The sequence below is a fragment of the Bolinopsis microptera genome, chromosome 2 (genome assembly GCF_026151205.1).
Source record: "Bolinopsis microptera isolate Bmic1 chromosome 2, MBARI_Bmic_1.0, whole genome shotgun sequence".
In the NCBI taxonomy this organism is placed as follows: Eukaryota; Metazoa; Ctenophora; class Tentaculata; order Lobata; family Bolinopsidae; genus Bolinopsis; species Bolinopsis microptera.
In genome coordinates, this window is record NC_087073.1 from 4,319,108 (window position 1) to 4,339,277 (window position 20,170).

Below are 20,170 nucleotides of genomic sequence, written 5' to 3' on the forward strand. Positions count from 1 at the left end.
AACATTGGGACTTAAGAGTCAAGGCCCAAGAAACAAGAACCCAGAGCTCAAAAGACAAGAACCTATAACCAAGCCCTAAGACCTAGTTAAGAGCCCGAAGCCACTTATTGGATGAAAATACGACCTTATAAATAATTCCTTATCGCATTCATGAGGTCATTCACGTGTCTGAATCGTAACAATATCATTATCAATGTCTCTGAATTCCGTGCAAAATTCAAATCAATTTCTCTGATCTCGTTCTTAAAAGTGTTATAATTGTCTTCGTAAATCTCGTTGCTACTAAAACAATATTGCAAAACATTCTTACGTCCTTCTCTTTCAAAAGGATAACCTCCTTATCTTTCAAAGGGAAAACTCGTCTTATAAATCACGTTGCAAATACACAAAACTCGAACAGCATAAACTTGTCTCCGTGCGAATCTCCACAGTAACATATTTCTTCACACGATCTTATTACTTTAAAAATTCTAAAATAAGCGCACGTGAAAGTCTGATTTAAATTCCTGCAGGCTTGGATCATTAACCTGTAAATAATTCTAAAACTTTGATAATTATCACCTTATCATGAAACCTGGAGATGAGCCGACTGGCTCAATCAAAATACCAGTCAAGACCATTCAAAACTAACCACTTGGAATGCTCGAAATATCAAGAACTTAAATCTAAACAGCTTAAAATAAGGGTACAGAATCCGTGGGAGGTTCCGTAGTAATTGGGCTGTAAGTTTCATAAGGTCTTTACAATAATTTACGATCATATTAAAATGTGTTATTTGGACTTAAAGAAATGCTCGAATCAGGACGGATATTAAACAGCGTACAACACTTCCCTCTTAAAAAATGCTAAGATTGATTCTCTCTGTACAATCTTTCAGTTAAGATACAGCTAACAGATCTCATATCATATTACATGCAGTGTTTCTATGAATCCTTAAAGTCTAAATCACATGCTGCGTTATTAAAGGCTTACGATCATCGATGATAATATAATTATAACATGTCATATTTATCGGGTTTATAATCACGAAAAGTTACAATGTAATATATATTTAGTTAAGGAGGCAATGTTTATTCATAACTGCATTAGGCAGTGAGCTTCAAGTTCATATATCAAATACTGTGTCTCTAATTCGCGGCTGAAATCTGCAGAGTTATTCGTTAGCTTTGTTTCAATATTCCAATCTTGTACGATGTCTTTTCCGTGACTTTTTTCGAGGAACAGCTTGTCTAAAACTTGCTGGGGTTGTTATAGAGTGAAGAAGAAGTAGTGAGAGGGTAGTTTCCAGAGTGGTATCGTTATACCTTCTGTAAGTTTCCTGTTACATAAATTGTGATTCTGCAACTATAAAGCTATAATTTGCAATATGGGATCAATTATTTTGGATCATGTTCATGTTCGACCAGTGAGTTATCCTTTGTTGTCGAACTGAAGAGTGGGCTGGAGGTTCTTTCAGGAGTGATTTAATGTCAGCTTCGGCTTGAACTTTTGCACTCAGCAACATTCATTAGACCTGTTTTCTTACTTTCAAATCAGCATTTCAATCGGAATGTCTAACTATTTATGGGTATCAAGTGCAACCTTTGTCATCAAGTTCGAAACAGTTTCAGCCGTTGCAAAACTACTTATACCAACAGGTAGATCAAATCTTCCAAGTATTTACTACATGGACTCATCAACTAATGGTAGCAACTCCTCGTCAATGAATCACTACTTGGTAGAGTTAACCAGCCAGATAGGCATTCATAGTTCTTTCCGTCGTAATAAGTGTCTTTCAGTAACTTTTGGTGCTTTCAGTGTCTTTTAGAATCTTTCAAAATTTCATGTGGAAAGGGAGACAGGACCAGTTTTGGCCTGAGTAGACTTGAGAGACGATGGAGCGAACAATGCAAATTAAAGCTTGGGCTAACCTTTGAAGAGCGAAAAATATCCTTTTTTGGTCTGGGGTTGTACCTAAGTTGTTCAGTCTCTGAGAGGTCCGGGGCATTGTTTTCATTCATGGGTTCGCTGGTTGGAGCTTCCATTTCCATAACAGTGCCGAACATCAGTTTCGTCCTTTCACTTTCGTCCATCGGATCAGATATCTTGTGGTTCTCATCGTCATTGGTGATCTTTTCAGTAGCATTGCCGGTTCCTTTGCATATCAAGGTTCTTCTAATTGATATCTCTAGAGTGCTCGGATCAATTCGACAAGTCTATACTTCGCTTATTATCAACTAAAGCTAGCAAGTAGCGATCAACGTAACAACTGACAAGGGTCATCGTGATGCTAGAATGGGGTCTCTGGGAGGTAGATCTCAGCTAGGGTATTTGCTGCGGGTTCATCAGCAAAAGCAGCAACTCCTTGCAATGAACCACTACTCTTAGCTGGGACCCGATCAGATGAACAATCACATTTGTTGATTTTATCACCATAAGATATCAGTCCTTGACATTTCTGTAAGTAAAAGTCATAATCCTTCAGGTGGACGAAACTAATTAGTAATTAGTTAGAATGTTAGATGTGGATCCTAACTTAGCTTCATCAACTTAGGCATGTTAGTTTCATCGGGTTGTGCTTGTAAGGTATTGTTATCTAGTGTTGACTAGGAGTTTCAGCTTTGCGTTAATTTGTAGGGATAAGCTTTATTGTGTCAAAATGGCACACAATCTGCTTATTCGTTTCCAGGTGTTGTACCAGGTAGGTCCAAGAGGCTAGGACTTTGAAGATCTTCGAGGGTTCAAGGGTTCCAGGACTGTGTCAATTCTTGAATTTTCTGAAATCTGTAATGGAGAGGCTAAGAAGTTTCCACATTAGGACCAAGTCGTCTTCAACTCTAATGTAGCAAGTGGATCTCCCATGACTAATGTAGTAAATTATAACCTCGTTTGGGATCGGTTGGCTGAGTTCCAATAGACTGCAGCGTACAACTCAGTGCCCGGGTTCTCCACCAAATTGTGCGCTTAGGGGGTAATTTGGTAGAAGGAGTTAAAGTTGAGAGTTTTAGGCGAGGTCAGAGGTGTCTTTAGCTTTTCTTTACTTTCGAGATAGAGGGGGGACAATTGAGACAAGTTCGTAAACTAATGTAAAGCGAAGTGGAGTAAAGTATAAATACTACTTGTCACAAAATGAGTCACAGTATAGGATTCTGTACCCTCAGTACTGGAACTTACAAACTTAAAAACGTCAAACATTGGGACTTAAGAGTCAAGGCCCAAGAAACAAGAACCCAGAGCTCAAAAGACAAGAACCTATAACCAAGCCCTAAGACCTAGTTAAGAGCCCGAAGCCACTTATTGGATGAAAATACGACCTTATAAATAATTCCTTATCGCATTCATGAGGTCATTCACGTGTCTGAATCGTAACAATATCATTATCAATGTCTCTGAATTCCGTGCAAAATTCAAATCAATTTCTCTGATCTCGTTCTTAAAAGTGTTATAATTGTCTTCGTAAATCTCGTTGCTACTAAAACAATATTGCAAAACATTCTTACGTCCTTCTCTTTCAAAAGGATAACCTCCTTATCTTTCAAAGGGAAAACTCGTCTTATAAATCACGTTGCAAATACACAAAACTCGAACAGCATAAACTTGTCTCCGTGCGAATCTCCACAGTAACATATTTCTTCACACGATCTTATTACTTTAAAAATTCTAAAATAAGCGCACGTGAAAGTCTGATTTAAATTCCTGCAGGCTTGGATCATTAACCTGTAAATAATTCTAAAACTTTGATAATTATCACCTTATCATGAAACCTGGAGATGAGCCGACTGGCTCAATCAAAATACCAGTCAAGACCATTCAAAACTAACCACTTGGAATGCTCGAAATATCAAGAACTTAAATCTAAACAGCTTAAAATAAGGGTACAGAATCCGTGGGAGGTTCCGTAGTAATTGGGCTGTAAGTTTCATAAGGTCTTTACAATAATTTACGATCATATTAAAATGTGTTATTTGGACTTAAAGAAATGCTCGAATCAGGACGGATATTAAACAGCGTACACTGGAACAGATAGTACCTCGCGGGGTACACCCGAAAGTTAGATTTAAGCATGATGTCAGCAGTCAGGGCGCTCAGGCAAATCTGAAATCCGCTCCCTCACTCAGGCCGAGGAGCAATTGTGATCGAATTACTATTAATTAGACTATTAGTCGTTACGTATATACTATATATTTCAGATTAAACGGCTGCTAAAAAGCAGCAGGTGGCCGGCCACCGATTGAATTGGCGTTCATTACCGGACAATTATATCGGACAATACAACTAAACTAGCTAAATTTTTTATACTTTTGGGACTTTTCAAAATGTTGTTAAATCTAAACTGAAGTGAGATCTTTAGATCCCTTAAACTGTAGACCCCTTAAACTGTAAATAATTTAGGGCCGGGGTTAACTGATAAACAAAACAGCTTTGAAACGGAAAAATGTAATGGTGCCAATTGTTTTCGAAACATGAGGTCATGACTTCTCGAGAAATAGCTGTGGGTACTGGGTATCGAGACAATACAAGCCGAAATTAAAATAGGCAGGAATTCCTTGATCTTTTGAACCGCGCCAATGGTTTACTTGTAATTACACGCAAAACTTTAACTTTAACTCTAAATATCTTTTTTCCACATAAATCTCAACTTTTGGAAAAGACTGGCCACACCCAGGACCTGAAACTTGGCACAGGTGTTCCTTGGAAGCTTGGACTGTTACCCACAGTCTTTTCCAAAAGTTGAGCTTTATACGAAGAAAAAGAAACATTTCGAATAAATCAAGTTTTAATGTTTCCATTTCACCAGGCCAAAATCTCAAATTGTGAATTATTTTCAGTATTTAGTAGCGTCTCCATTCAATTTTTGCTTTATATTATTAGGATGATAAGATGTTTATTGAGATGTTTATTGAGATACTATGTATCAATATCATAAACCAAAATTTGCCTTTAAAAAATCAATAAAAAGAAGGAATTGTTTGATATCACGAACCCGGGGATGTAGCCAGTTATTTGGCTAATGAATGTGATGGACAATTAAAATATACGATGGCCTTTAAATAACCTTAATCTTCCAAGCTATTTCCATTGATCAATAATCATCCTTCCGGGGAACATGTTTTGTGTTTGTCCATAAACATCCCTTACCTCTGCACGGACATCATTAGAACAGACACCACCCACGCTTCCGAATCGGTTAACTTCGTTTATCAAAACAAGTTAAGCAGCTACAAATTTAAGAATAGCAGCAATGTTTTTGTCACTTTTTTTGGCACTATTATATACCGAAAAACCAATCCCTTTACTCATATCTCTTTACTCAAGTTGTTTTAAACTGGTCTTAGTATAGTAAATTAGTATACATGGTCTACGTGGCGAGATGGGCGTGCCTAACGAACAGATGTCTACACTCACTAAACTGAACGATCAGGAAGTATGTCCCTATATCTGTCAAGAACAGAAAAGGAGAGACGTGTGTTTCTGCAATTTGGTTGTATCAGAAATGTGTCTGATACAACAGTGAGGAGTCTGCCTCACTAAACTTCAACAATAAATTTATAAAGGGAGAAGTGTGTCTTACTGAAAATATCGAATTTAAAAAGGGCGTCTCAATAATCTGGTAAAATAGAATAGAAGAATATAACTTTACAGTAAATATAGATATTCTGTACTTGGTTTAATTAAACGTACTCAAAAAGTGACCCAGTTACAAACTTGTAAGCCCTTAAAAAGCCTGCGGAAATGCGTGAGTAAATCACGCGTTAATAAATCACGCGATAATAAGAAAAACCACTCGGCCAACTTACTGTGCTGCTTGTACAGTGTACACAGTAACCGGTTGCAAACCCGACTACCCTTTACGTGATAATACAACTTTCATTTTAGTTGAACCTACTTTCTAGGCAATTAAGGTAATTAGACCTCGTATATTAATAGATTTCGGATCAAACGGCCGCTAGAAGGCAGCGCCAGCATGTCACTAGCCAGCAATCGGACACACGCTGCATACCAGCATAGACACGCTCAATATGAGTACATAACTCCAGGACACGCGATTACGATTGGCCGAAAACTGCGCCATGTGATGCACCACGTGATACATTCCAACTTCACCTATCCATCAGTCTACGCGTAAGCTGGGGGACGTGCTTGTTTCACAATTACCTCCGATCCTGTGCCGCCTTCGGCTACTGCAAGCGAGAGGGCTCTGGATAGAGCAACATTCCAAGTGCGGCACTGTTATTTGTTTTGAAACTTCCCGCCAGCCAGTCTGAGGTGACTCGCTTCTGTGCTGATAATAGTAATACGCTCGCTTCTCTTGCGGGAAAAATATGCAAATTATCAGCTCTCAGTGTCCACGAGTTTTAGTGCATATATTTATAATTCCCGGAAATAGTTATATCTAGGAGCGTTCTGGATCGATTCTAGAAGATTCTGATTCTTTCACAACAATGTTGGCAAACACAAACATACAAGGTGTCAGGCGGTAATATGCTCTATCCTACAGACCAAGGTAAGGATCTTGGAGTTATAGTGTCTTCTGATATGTCGTGGTCACATCATGTCAGTTCTATAATGGCATCCCGAGCTAGAAAAGTTGCAGCCTGGGTGCTCCGTGCGTTCAAGTGTGAAGTGCAGCAATAGAATCACAATGTTGACACTTTACAAGTCACTTGTCCGAAGTCATTAACTGCCCTCTGTGGAATACCAGTAAAATCTCAGACATCCAACAGATTGAAGGAGTACAGCGTACTTTCACCTCAAGGATTTGGGGTGTTCAACATCTTAACTATTGGCAGCGGCTCAAGGCACTAAATTCAATGTCGATGCAAAGGAGGAGAGAGCGTTATATCATCATCCACATGTGTAAAATCTTACACCAACGCTGCCCAAATGACCTTGGGATTCATTTTTCTACTCCATCAAGACACGGAATCAAGGCCACCATTCCAAGTCTCAGCAAGAGCAGTACTCAACGGCAACAGTCATTGTATTATGGTTCATTTGCAGTAATGGGGCCACGTTTATCATTATGGAACACCATTCCATCAGATCTTCACCTCATTGAAGACCGACTGCTGTTCAAAGCAAAACTATCAGCATTTCTTAAACCGTTTCCAGATAACCCATCGGTGAGCAATTACAGCTGCCCTAATGGAAATTCTTTGCTGGACTGGACTATGAATAAGGCAGCAGTGATGCTGCAAGGGCGGTCGAACTATTCGATGACCCAGTAGAGGAATCTACGAATCTCTCCAAAGTATCCAAAGTAAGTAATGTTTCAATAGTCCCGCATTTGATTTTGTACGTATATGATATAAAAGTCATGCTGGTATATCATGCGCTGCTCATGACCCTGTAGCCTCCTATGATGCCGGAGGTCTTGCTAACTCCTCTGCTCCTCGTAATCGTGTCCGCTCGAAATGTAACAATTGCGTTGTTATGAATGTCCACCGAGAATCTTCACAGATTTACTAAGCTTTTTCCTGTGCATCAACTCCCGGACTCCATTCCAGCAATATATTACGCTACAATCAATGCTATTCGTAACTTATCATATCCGAGAGACCACATTTGAATCGTTATCAATAGTTTGATCCAGCAATTTACTACGCTACAATTAATGGCAAATTATGCTAGTCGTAACTAATTGCATCGAAGATACCATACATACCATTAAATTTCATAATATTTCATGATTGATATGCGGTCATATGATCTGGTAACCAATCAATAGATTGAAGCGGTCATATTGCATATAGTGTACAACTGTTCACGAACACCTGTTCACCTGTTCAGGTTTAATTACTAACCAAATTTTCTAACAAATATGAACCTAGAATATAGAGTTAATATTTGCTGGCCGAAATAACAACAAATCTTGGAGTGTAAAAAAATCTTAACCTCAATTTTTATTAACCTCATTGTTGTATAGTTAATTTTGTAAGAATCGGTTAACTTCATTTATGGCGAGATGGGCGTGCCTAACTAACAGATGTCTACACTCACTAAACTGATCTAACATACACTAACAGGAAGTATGTCCCTATATCAAGACCAGAAACGGAGAGAAGCATGTTTCTGCAATTTTGTTGTATCAGAAATGTGTCTGATACAACAGACAACAGTGAGAAGTGTGCATCACTAAACTTCAACAATAAATTTATAAAGGGAGAAGTGTGTCTTACTGAAAATATCGAATTTAAAAAGGGCGTCTCAATAATCTGGTAAAATAGAATAGAAGAATAGTAAATCTAGATACTCTGTACTTGGTTCAATTAAACGTACTCAAAAAGTGACCCGGTTATAAACTTGTAAGCCCTTAAAAAGCCTGCCGAAACGCGTGAGTAAATCACGCGATAATAAGAAAACCACTCGGCCCACTTACAGTGCTGCTTGTACACAGTAACCGGTTGCAAACCCGACTACCCTTTACGTGATAATCAAAGTTCCGTTTTAGATGAACCTACTGTCTAGGTGTGCCCCGGGTGACTTTGTGCCCCAAGTGTGCCATACCCACTACCCAGGGACATTTCTCTCTCCAGTGTAGTCCCAGATCACAGGTGTAATACTAGTGTTCATTTGTTAGATGAATCATATTGATAACTTACTATATTGATAGTAAATCGACAAAGTCATAATTAAAGAAAATACGTGAAAAATAATTTGTGGGAAAAACTATGGTGACCTAAATTTTGGTAGTCCGTACCTTTTAAATATGTCTCGTAAGGTATTATCCGATTTTATAAAGTTAATCGGCTGCTTTGCAAGATCATGAGTGACAGGCATGCTGTCGAGTGTCGAACCAAGTGGAAAACGTGACTCAAAGGGTCAAGTGCAGGGTTGTAGGAATGGCGTCAGATTTGAACCTTGTAGCAGATCCATGAGCAAACAAACAACTATGATGACGAAGTATCTCGCTGTCCTGTCTGTCAAAGAATTTATTTATAGCTCCCGATGAGATTACTGATTGAAAGGATTTCGTCACCCAATCAGTAATCTCATCGGGAGCTATTCGCTAGCGAGCAACAATGAGCCTCATTAGGCGGTAACGAGCATGTTGGTGGATGACGATCTGATCACTTTGAGTGAATACTGATAGTGACGATCCTTAAAACAGAAGAAATTTGCGTTATAGCGCTTCGGTTACTGTCCTATAAGCAGTCTCAAACCAATCAGGGCATTGATCATTTAATTAATTGATAACACGAACTAGATAAACTGCTAATAGATATTACAAGCTCTCCAAAATCTGATCCAGCCGCTCCTAGATATACCATGTGATAAAAGCGTCATCTCAGATGATTCAAATCTATTAACAATAAATTCTTTGACAGACAGGACAGCGAGATACTTCGTCATCATAGTTGTTTGTTTGCTCATGCACTGATTAGTGGCGAGATCACGTATCTGCAATATCTTAAAAGGGTCATAACTCGCTTAAATTGTAAACAACCAACTTGAAATTTTGGGAAAGCACTTTAATTATCAAACCAAATATGTCTAGAAACTTTGAAGTTCCTAGCTGAATGCTTTCTTACTTTATGGTGACAATAGCGAAAAAGATGGATTGGCGTGCCACACCCACTGAAATTAATTAAATTTGACGAAACTTTCAGGAAATCTAAGTTTGATCCATATCTATAATCTCTAAAATTTCTGTGCAATTCTAAGAAGAATTACGTGAGTTATTAAAGGGTTGCGTGTGGGCAGTTACTTCTGGGCCACCCTGTAGTAAGATGATCAATCAAATCGAATGCTCTAATTCAAGTTAGATCGATGTTAGGTTTTTATACCACAGTGTTACTGTTTTAAGCATCTAAATGGCTTGTGTTTCTTTTGACCTACAAGCTGTCATGACTTTAAGATGTGATCAGTGATCTTATATTGCATCGGGTTTTCGTGGAGTCTGTTAAACTGTTAGCTGGTATTTCCCTATAATTTTAAAATTAATTAATTGCTTGTGTTTATTTTGCCCTACTATACAAGCTGTCATAGCCATGATTTAAATCACAACTTAAATGTTAAAGCTGATATTTTGCATGCCTAAATCATCCTCATCGGATTATAGTGTGACTGGGATTGAAGGCGTGAGATTGTTTGGCTAAAGACTGTGTACCATATTTGGCTGCTGTTTATTTGGTTATATTACGTGCTGTGTTCAACTTCAGAATGGTTCAAGAGTTTTGCCCACTTCCATGACAGTGTCTTATTTCATTGGTATACATCGGGTTTTATTAATTTCAGTTGTAATAGCGTGGAAATTTTCACAATGTTCAAGTGCAGTAGAACCCTATATTTAAAATAAACTAACTGCGTGTAATAATGTAACTCCAGTTGTTACTGCAAGAACTTTCAAGACTCAGTTACCGTGGTTACCATGTCAGATTATATCTTATTTTACACCTCTATTATCGTCGTGGAGCTTGTACTCTTTTAGTTTTAACTTTGATGTTTATAGCTGCATATGCATGTTTATATATGCGATTGATCAACATATGGCCGAAAATCCTTACTTTCGAGAAATTCGCCAAAAACCATTTTGGGCGTGGCGCTGAGCCCGTTTTACTAACTTTTGATAGGAACATGATAGAGACTTCGGATGGAGTGCAAAAGAACTGCAATGAGCATATTTATATATAACTTACGAAAAAACATATGCCTCAACGTGATAACTTTGTCGCCAATTAATTGGCGAAAAACTGATTTTGGGTTCAGAAATCATACCAAAATATGAGTATCTTGTAAATTGAGCTATGAAAGTTCTAGAGATTTTAAAATTAAAATGAGTACAAATTGTGCAGAATGGCCATACCATGAAGCAATATGTACCCTAAAACCGTAAAACGCTCACTTTTCGAGTTATCAACAATGAAGTTGAACGAGAAGCAAACATGGCCATTTTAACCAATCTTGCTCTATTTTGTGCAAATTTTCCCTGCTTTTTCCCCAAGAACTCGAAAAGTTAATTAAACGTACTCAAAAAGTGACTCCGGTAACAAACTTGTAAGCCTTTAAAAGCCTGCCAATCGCCACCACACCTTACTTTAGTGTTTCTTAGGTTTTCCTCGATCTTTTGGTCGAAACTTGCCATGTAGTGATTGCATGTATCACTCTTCATGACGAAGTCCGGAATATAAGATCGAATGCTTCAGTGTATACACTTCTTTTGTAAATATTCTTGGGGGACCACCATTGGCATTACCAACTATGTAGAAATTAAATTCTGTCTTTAAGTTTATAAAATCGTAACACATATCATCAAATCATAATCATAAATCAATACAATGCAATATTTACAAAACATATTCAGCTTTTAAACAAGGTTTACAAAAAGTAGATCTATATAACAATGAAGATAATGTCAGATCAGCGTTGCTAAAAAACTCATAGTCCGAAATTCAAGTTGAAAATCAGTTACCATTAAAGTGTATGTTTAAACCAAAAGAAAATCCTGATGTCGTTATAAAGACGTGTGTAAATCGTTCAAGCTTACAAAAGAAAGGAAAAATTATTAATTTATAACCTTAATAAGGATAAATAGCATTAGGATAAATAAAACAAATAACAAACTCATCCATGCCATATGTGCTAAAAATTCAATGTTTCAAAGATTAATTTATGTACAAGGTTTACAAATGATAGATCTATATTACAGTGAAATAATGTCAGATCAGCGTTGCTAAAAAGTCAAAGTCCGAAAACCAAGTAGAAAATCCGTTACCATTATGTCATTATGTCGCTCTAAAGGCGAGTGCAAATTGATCAACCTAATAGCTAACAAACCCTCACAGAAAAAACAAAGTGAAGTGTGAAGAATGAAGATGCTTGAGATATGTCCGTGTGGGTGTGTAATAGCTAACAAACCGTAATCAGTAATCAAGATACTTATATAAACAAAATACCACTATCCTGGAGTTGTGCCAATCCACACCACACCCAACTTTAGTGTTTCTTAGGTTTTCCTTGATATGATGTTCGAAACTTTCTATGTAGTAATTGCATGTATCACTCTTCATGGCGAAGTCCGGGATATACCTAAATACTTCAGTGTACAATTTACTTCTTTTGTAAATATGCTTGCTGGATCGTCCCGTTGAATCTGAATGGGTAAAACATTTTAAAACAATCTCGGGATATGACGCTTATTATAAAACTCTACTGCCAGAAGTCCAGACTACTGTGATGAATAATCTAGCCCTGTCACTCATGTTATGTTGACTATAAACAGGAAAATGATTTATGAGATAATTTGTATTTATCAAGATTGCAATCAAAGCGTTGGCCTTATCCATCGCAATATGAATTGCCGTGATTGCTGCCTAGAATATTATCTTCTATTTGAAATAAACTCTGCTATAAATATTACTTAATTGAATCACGTTACCTTGATTTAAAACTCTGGCGGTCAGTTTCTTCTTAGCATATATAGCTGCCTGGTTGGCTAGTTGATTGCCCCACTTGATGTTGTATCTAGCTTTATGTGCTTCCTTCAGACATTCTACCTCCTCCGCCTTGGTGTAAGCGCCCAAACTAGCTTCAATAGAGATCATCAGGAGCAGGACTGAAATGGGGGAACAATCATAAGCACAAGTCCATCTGTAATGATTTATGATATTGTTTGGGCTGTAATGAAAAATTAAATTTTTGTTGGTCAATTACATAATGATTTTTTGTTTTTCATATAAATCTTCGATCAATCAATTATAATGATTTCAACTTTACATCCTTGACTTAATGGATTTTGCAATTTGAATTAGTATCCCCTCCTTTCACTTAGTATATTAAGCCTATTCATACCTGTTAAAAGACCAGAAGTGACACTCATCTCCATATTAATGTACTACCTAATGAAAATTAAGTAAGAACTTCGGTAAGAAAATAACCAAGTCCAAACTGTAAACTTCCATTTTCAAATGGATACTCTAAGCTCTAACTCGGGCCGATTAATAATCGAAATTAATAATCTAAATACACGTCAACCCGAGGGCTGAGGTACTTCAGAATCTAACAACTTATTGAATAATCATCAAAATTTAACCTGAATCAAGATAATGTAGACTGAAAATGATAACTTAATTGGAGCTGCGCACGCTTCCATATCGTTGAAGTCTCCTTATAATTATATAATAATCCAAATAAAAGATACGATGGCCTTCACATAATCTTAATCATCCAAGCCATTTCCATTGATCAATGATCATGCTTGGGTACGTGCTTTGTGTCTGAACGATATCATCTCTACAGTTTTCCAGTTAAAAGCAATTACAACTTCAAGGTTTTGACGTTAGATTATTTTGCCATGGACAAGTTGTGTGTAATAGCCATATAAATTATAACAATCCCCTCAACCCTGCAGGATCTGATCGAGGAGGACGTGATAATCCTGGATTGCAGTGACGAGGTGTTCGTGTGGATCGGAGCAGGTGCCAACGAGGACGAGAGATCGCACGGACTGGAGCTGGCTACAGAATACATCACCAGCGACCCCACCGGTAGAGATCCTGATGCTGTCACTATCTACCAGATCCGACAGGGACACGAACCTCCAAACTTCCGGGCCCACTTTGCGGGCTGGGACTTCCGGTTCCGGACATCCAAGATCAGTTAGTATTAATCTAGTTTTCAGCAGTGTCCGTTATTTATTTCTAAATGTTTAGCTGATGTTTACCTGTTAACCATTCAATCATTTCAATGTCATTTAAATTGCCGTTTTAGTGTTTTGTAGGAGGACTTTAAAGCTAAAGGGCTGTATAGCCCAACCAAGTTTTCACCCTATTCTATTTGTCTAATTATCACGTTCCCCGCGCCCTGTGCATCAAATTAAACTAAATTTGGTACATTGGTATTAATCGAGATCATGATTTGTCAACCATAAGTATAACAGAACTAAACGTAGTGAGGGTAAATCCGTGTGGTAAAATTCGTATTTTTAAAAATACAGCAAAAAATACAATACGCATTTTTCACCAAAAAAATGTGAGATGTTTCACTGTGGAGTTCTTTTGTCCGGAAAATGATGTAAGTTTGACATTCGACATGGAGACGGACAATTTGTTACGAATTTCAAGATAACTACATTTCCCCAAAATGGAACAAATAAGTCAAAAATAGAATTACATCTTAAAGTTGGAAAGATGAGTTAGATAGTTAATTCAGCTTTGACAACAGAAACAGAAACCACTGACGATTAAATGATATCGATAATTATGAAATATCTTGCTTATAAGTTCACATATTCGAGATTTAAAACGCACTCATGACGTTGCAATGTGTCTTTTTAGAAAAAACTAGTTAGATAGTTAATTCAGCTATGGCAACATAAACAGAAACCACTGATGATTAAATGATATCGATAATTATGAAATATCTTGCTTATAAGTTCACATATTCGAGATTTAAAACGCACTGACGTTGCAATGTGTCTGTCTAGAAAAACTTTTGGCTTCCTAGCTCAAAACGTTTTCACTTTACGACGTCAATAGTAAAAAAGAGGGGTGACGTGCCACACCCTCTGTAATCAATGAAATTTCCATTTTCTCGATATAATAGATATTCCATGTAGATACGAAATTCAGTAACAGTTAAGTGACATAATATCGTGCAACGCAAGTGGCCCAGTGCGTTTTAAATCTTGAACATGTGTCTTAAGCACGGTGTAGTATGTAATTCTAAATCTATTTTTGATGTAGTTCGATTTGTACGTAAGTCCGGTACGTAATTCCGGCACGTAAATCCGAGTGATTTCGTCACTCAATCAGTGATCTCATCAAGAGCTAGTAACTGAGTCAGCTAGATTAAGATAGCTACTGTAGCTCACTATGTTTTGTGTATCTTAATCTTATATATCCATAACAGTATTTACGTTACATTCGTGGCACAAACGTCAAAAACGGTTTTGGTTTTGTTAACGCAAACACCGCGGTTCAAATTCCTTGATGCTACGATATTATGATAGCATCGTATTATATCGTCACTTTGTTGTTGGATGACGGACCGCATAAGTATTAAGTAAGGGTATCGTGTCAACTCATTAATATGCAATAGTCAATATGAAAGTAGTTCAGTACGTAAAAATAATCCATAATATTCTGAATACCGAGTATGTAAGTACATAACCTTTCTTCTGGAATCTGGGTCCTGGCAAGTGGCAGTTACTTATTCTAACTCTGAAAACCCTCTATCACTATCAGTAACACTATCAGTAACAATATAAAAAATAAAGGACACACAAGAGGAACGTAGCTATTTATAGCTAATTATAGCTAATTATAGCTAATTATAGTTAATTATAGCTAATTATAGCTGTAAAGTCGTTTAGCTAAATAGTCAGTTCGCTAGAAGGTCCTGGAATATTAACCATTGACTGTCGACCTGTCCGTCAAGTTTCCGTAACAAAATGTCTGATATTTCTGAATTTCAGAAATCTCCGCCGAGGACGGTGTAACTCTAGCAAGTGACGCTCTAGCTCAACTAGAGAGAGATAACTATCCGTATTCTGAGCTGATTGATGGAAAATGTCCCGTCGGAGTTGACCCTTGCTCAAAAGAGGTAAAATCTGCTAGGATTGAGCAGTTATTGATACGTGCATTTTCGTTAAATTCAAGTTCCAACAATGAACAAAATTTCGATGCTTTTCATCTTCACTCTCACTTGCGTAATTATGCCCTCGCCCTCTAGCTCTGAAAGTGAAAATAGTTCTATCGATTTGATACGATATTAATCCTGTTTGGGCATGGCGTCGTGAACTTTATAATTATAATAGGTTAAAACCGATGAAGGATTCTAAGATACTAACAGCCCTGTATTATTGCAGAATTATTTGGGAGATGAGGAGTTTATGATGTTGTTCGGGATGGACCGTGCTAAGTTCCTAGACCTTCCTAAATGGAAGAAACTGAGTCTAAAAAAGGAGAAGAAACTATTCTAAGGGCGACATGTCAAGATCTTACAGATCCAACGAAGGAGTCTTCAAGTGTTATAGGGATGTATTGCGATATTTGCTGAGATGTAAAGTGCAATTATATTTTTAGGAATAGGTATCTAGATTGTACAGTGACTGTGAAGATAAGACATTTACGATAGCATTGATTATTCTTGTTCAGCTTTCTTTTAGGAATATAATTCAAATTTCTGCTTGGCCGTTCTTTATCTAATGCTTGAAAATAGTGATTAGTATTAAATTATTCACTTAATTTTGATTTATTCTACGATGTATGATATGTTTTGTTGTTGGAAATTTTCTTGGATTCATGTGTTATGTGTGTAAATTTGATATATCTATTTGTTTGTAAATTTTTATCTTTGGTTGTGAAATTCGTTTGCATGCATTTAATTTACAGTTTAGATCATTATTCGCTCAAGTTTTTGACCGGATGATATTTATTTTCATTTTACGTTTGAGTCAGTCCTTCAATTCTGTGTTATTTTTAGCCAGTTTTATCTCAGAATTATTTATGTTATTGTTTTAGGAGCTTTTAACTCTGCTGTTTGGATAACTGACGTGTATAATTCTTCTGAAAATTCAATATTTATTCAATTTGTCTCTCCATTTGTTATTTACTAAAGTTAACCCGCGTTATACTTATATACTAATACAGGGTGGCCCAAAAGTAACTGCCCACACACAACCCTTTAATAACTCCCGTAATTCTTCTTGGAATTGCACAGAAATTTCAGAGATTATAGATATGGGTCAAACTTAGATTTCCTGAAAGTTTCGTCAAATTTAATTAATTACAGTGGGCGTGGCAAAATCCCTTTTTTTCGCTATAGTCACCATAAAGTGAGAACGCTCTCAGCTAGGAACTTCAAAGTTTCTAGACATGTTTGGTTTGATAATTGAAGTGCTTTCCCAAAATTTGAAGTTGGTTACCTGGGGACCCCAGGCTATTATGTTCATTAACATAGAGATTAGGCGGAATGACAGGCTGAGCGCGGCCCAGTAAGAAGTTGGTTGTTCACAATTTAACTGAGTTATGACCCTTTTAAGATATTGCAGATAGTGATAACGTTTCTAGTATAGTAGGACTAGGAGGACACAATCAATAAAATCCCAACTCTATGTACATACTGCTGACTGAATTGTATTTGAACTAAGATAATAAAGATAACATCGTGATACTAGGTAAAAGTAGCTCTGTAATTCTCAGTTACCAGCCATTGCATCAGATCATTTTATTCAATCTGATCAAAATTTGAACCTTATAGCGCACGCATAAACAGCTGCGCGCGCAGTTATTTCCGTTAACCATAATGTTTAATGTATCATCGTTGCAAATTGTTTCTTATTCTCGCGCGTTCCATGAATGACGAATTTTAAGGCGCGGCCATTAGCCATTACTCTGATCTTCCTAGACGAGGAAATGGAGAAATTAGCTTGACTAGATAACCCGTTCGGTGAACAAACCTACATCTGTTACTGGTATTATATTTCTAAAATGAAGAGCAGCTAATTCTTCGAAGAATGGAGACCAGCCGGACTGAAAGTCGACAAACGATCCCCAAATTGCGAAACTGAAAACGGTTATTCAAAATTATGGACTGAATTTTAGTCATCAAATTATTTCCAAATTAAAATTTAACACAATTCTGCAACAGGATGTTAACGTTTAAAAAGCATAATTATGATACTCATAACTCGTCAACAGGCTACAGAGTCGGAAATCGGAGGACATACATTTGAATATTAACTTTTTATAAATGATCTCATTTTTATAGAAAATTTTAACTGTTTAGGATATTATATATAATTGATATTTGACTGTAAAAAAGTAGTCAGTCAGGTGGAGCGACAACATTAGATCGCTCATCATATACCGAGGACCGGTGGAAAACAATGTTTCTCAACAAATTGCTGAAGAAGAAACTGGAATTAATTTATGTATCACACATTGGTACTGCCCAATTATAACTGGGCCGTATGGTAGGACACCTGTACTTTCTAGCTCATCTATAGTTATTTTTAGCGGTAAAGTCACTGCTTGAAAGAAATTATGATCGCAATGAAATAACGAAATGCCTAAGAATTTTGCGCCCAACGCCCCATATATTATCACTCTTATCACTTACCATTTAAACTTTTATATGAATAAACATAATCTATTTATTACGACAAACTAGGCTATCCACTAAAAATATAACTGTAAAATAATTTCACTGAAACTTGTTACCCCTCGTCAAAAGCTACAACCAATTTTAGGTTTCAGCTGCAGTTATTTTTCGTAAAAGTTTTAGTCAGAGTTCAGGTGTCTGTGGTATCATAGTTAGTGAGGGAGTTTTCAAGATGGGGGACTATTCACATACCCAGTTATGGACACGATCATAAAGTTCATTCTCGTCTCATTGGTGTCCTTAAGGACCCCATGTATAATTCCAAAACGTCGAGTGGCCCACCGATTTCTTAACGATTATCGAAGGTAATACATATGGGTTACTCCCAATACATTTTTCGTCCAAAATTGGGCATGTATATAATGCCCGATTTGCACGAAAAATGTTTTGGGAGTAGCCCTTATATTATATTCCTACGATAATCCGTTGAAAATCGGTGGGCACTCGATGTTTTTGAAATTTACACACGAAGTCCTTAAATATACCAACTTTCCTGCTAAACAAGCTGTCACTGTAAAAGCAATTTAAGTTTAATTGTTACAGAGTAAGTTTTTAATTTGTATCCATAGTTTGAAGGTAGAGTTATTTAGTCGAATCATTAGCCTTTAAACTGGATATTTCCTTTCTGCCGAATTTGAACGTCACCAGGTCGACGTACTTGTGTACTTGACACAAAATCCTGCTTTGAAACTACTCAAACAAATCACCGCGACCTGATGGTCCTGACATAATCATGTGGTTACAAATGGCGGGATTTGATTGGCAGACAGACAATGGTATCTATTCGAGCTGTAAAGCTGTGTCATGATAGTACACCGCCTTTTGTTCACGTATAATAATGCACTGTTGTAGTGGATAGCATTGTGTCATGATATGATCCAGTATGGTCATGTGGTGGTGGGATAATGCAACATCCGGTGTCATGACATCACCATCACCATCACCTAGCCATTAAGAGCAGTGAAAGCACTGTCCACCTCCATCAGTGTTGCCGATTTGCGCACGGCCCCTCCCATACTACCAGATCACTGTTCATCTTAATGGCCAAAAGCGAGTGCCATGACTTGCACACTGCAGTGATTCGGTTACTATACTCACTGTACTATACTAACAGTGTTTAGTACTGCAGTAAAACTAAAATTTTCCGCACCCCGATTTACCGCACCTCTCCCCAAATCCCCAAAAATGTTCACATTTTTAGTTTCATATCACGTGATCCTTTGAAATAACGGCTTATAAAAGCTTGGCAGACTCATTACTTGTGCATAAATCAAACAACCGTTACCTGATGAGAATCTATAACATGTTGGGCACCAAAATTCCAAGTATTCCGCTGGATAGTTGGCTCACTGCACATCAATTGATGCTGATGGCACGCATTTTCTCTGTAACGAGATAAGTCGTTATGATGGTGGTCTCAGAGCGTGAAATAAGATAAATTAGGGACACAACCTCCCACTACTACCATGTGGACTAAATAGGTATCATTTGTTAATTTAGTGGCCCTATAATAGATACCAGTAACAACAGATGTGGGTCTGAACACATTTAGTGAGCTACATATATTAGGCAGCAAGTCATTAGATTTACTTACAGAATGATAGTTATTAAGGTAATCAACTTGGTGAGTAGCATAGTTAGTTACCTGGAACGAGCAGTTGTATTTCTGTATTTCCACCAACTTGAACTAAATAATTCCGCCCAACATCTCTACAAATTCCGCTCTCTCTCTCTCTCTCTCTCTCTCTCTCTCTCTCTCTCTCTCTGTCTCTCTCTCTCTCTCTCTCTCTCTCTCTCTCTCTCCTCTCTCTCTCTCTCTCTCTCTCTCTCTCTCTCTCTCTCTCTCTCTCTCTCTCTCTCTCTCTCTCTCTCTCTCTCTCTCTCTCTCTCTCTCTTCTCTCTCTCTCTCTCTCTCTCTCTCTCTCTCTCTCTCTCTCTCTCTCTCTCTCTCTCTCTCTCTCTCTCTCTTCCTCTCTCTCTCTCTCTCTCTCTCTCCTCTCTCTCTCTCTCTCTCTCTCTCTCTCTCTCTCTCTCTCTCTCTCTCTCTCTCTCTCTCTCTCTCTCTCTCTTATCTCTCTCCAGCACG

General features: G+C 37.5%; 2 protein-coding genes across 4 annotated transcripts in view; both read left to right on the forward strand.

Annotated features, from left to right (window-relative positions):
- LOC134826610 (villin-1-like) overlaps positions 1-16,553 on the forward strand; it is a 40,309-nt gene extending 23,756 nt beyond the window's left edge. Inside the window, exons 18-20 of one of the 2 annotated variants that reach the window (XM_063839060.1) lie at positions 13,331-13,577; positions 15,395-15,522; positions 15,788-16,553. In XM_063839060.1, coding sequence (XP_063695130.1) covers positions 13,331-13,577; positions 15,395-15,522; positions 15,788-15,901 — 489 coding nt within the window. In that variant the 3' untranslated portion in view covers positions 15,902-16,553. The remainder of the gene's footprint in view (positions 1-13,330; positions 13,578-15,394; positions 15,523-15,787) is intronic. The other variant, XM_063839061.1, reaches the window with a different exon arrangement.
- Positions 8,631-20,170, forward strand: part of LOC134826611 (uncharacterized) — a 56,208-nt gene continuing 44,668 nt past the window's right edge. For both annotated transcript variants that reach the window (XM_063839062.1, XM_063839064.1), the window contains exon 1: positions 8,631-8,640. The gene's annotated coding sequence lies outside the window, so the exon portion shown is untranslated. The remainder of the gene's footprint in view (positions 8,641-20,170) is intronic.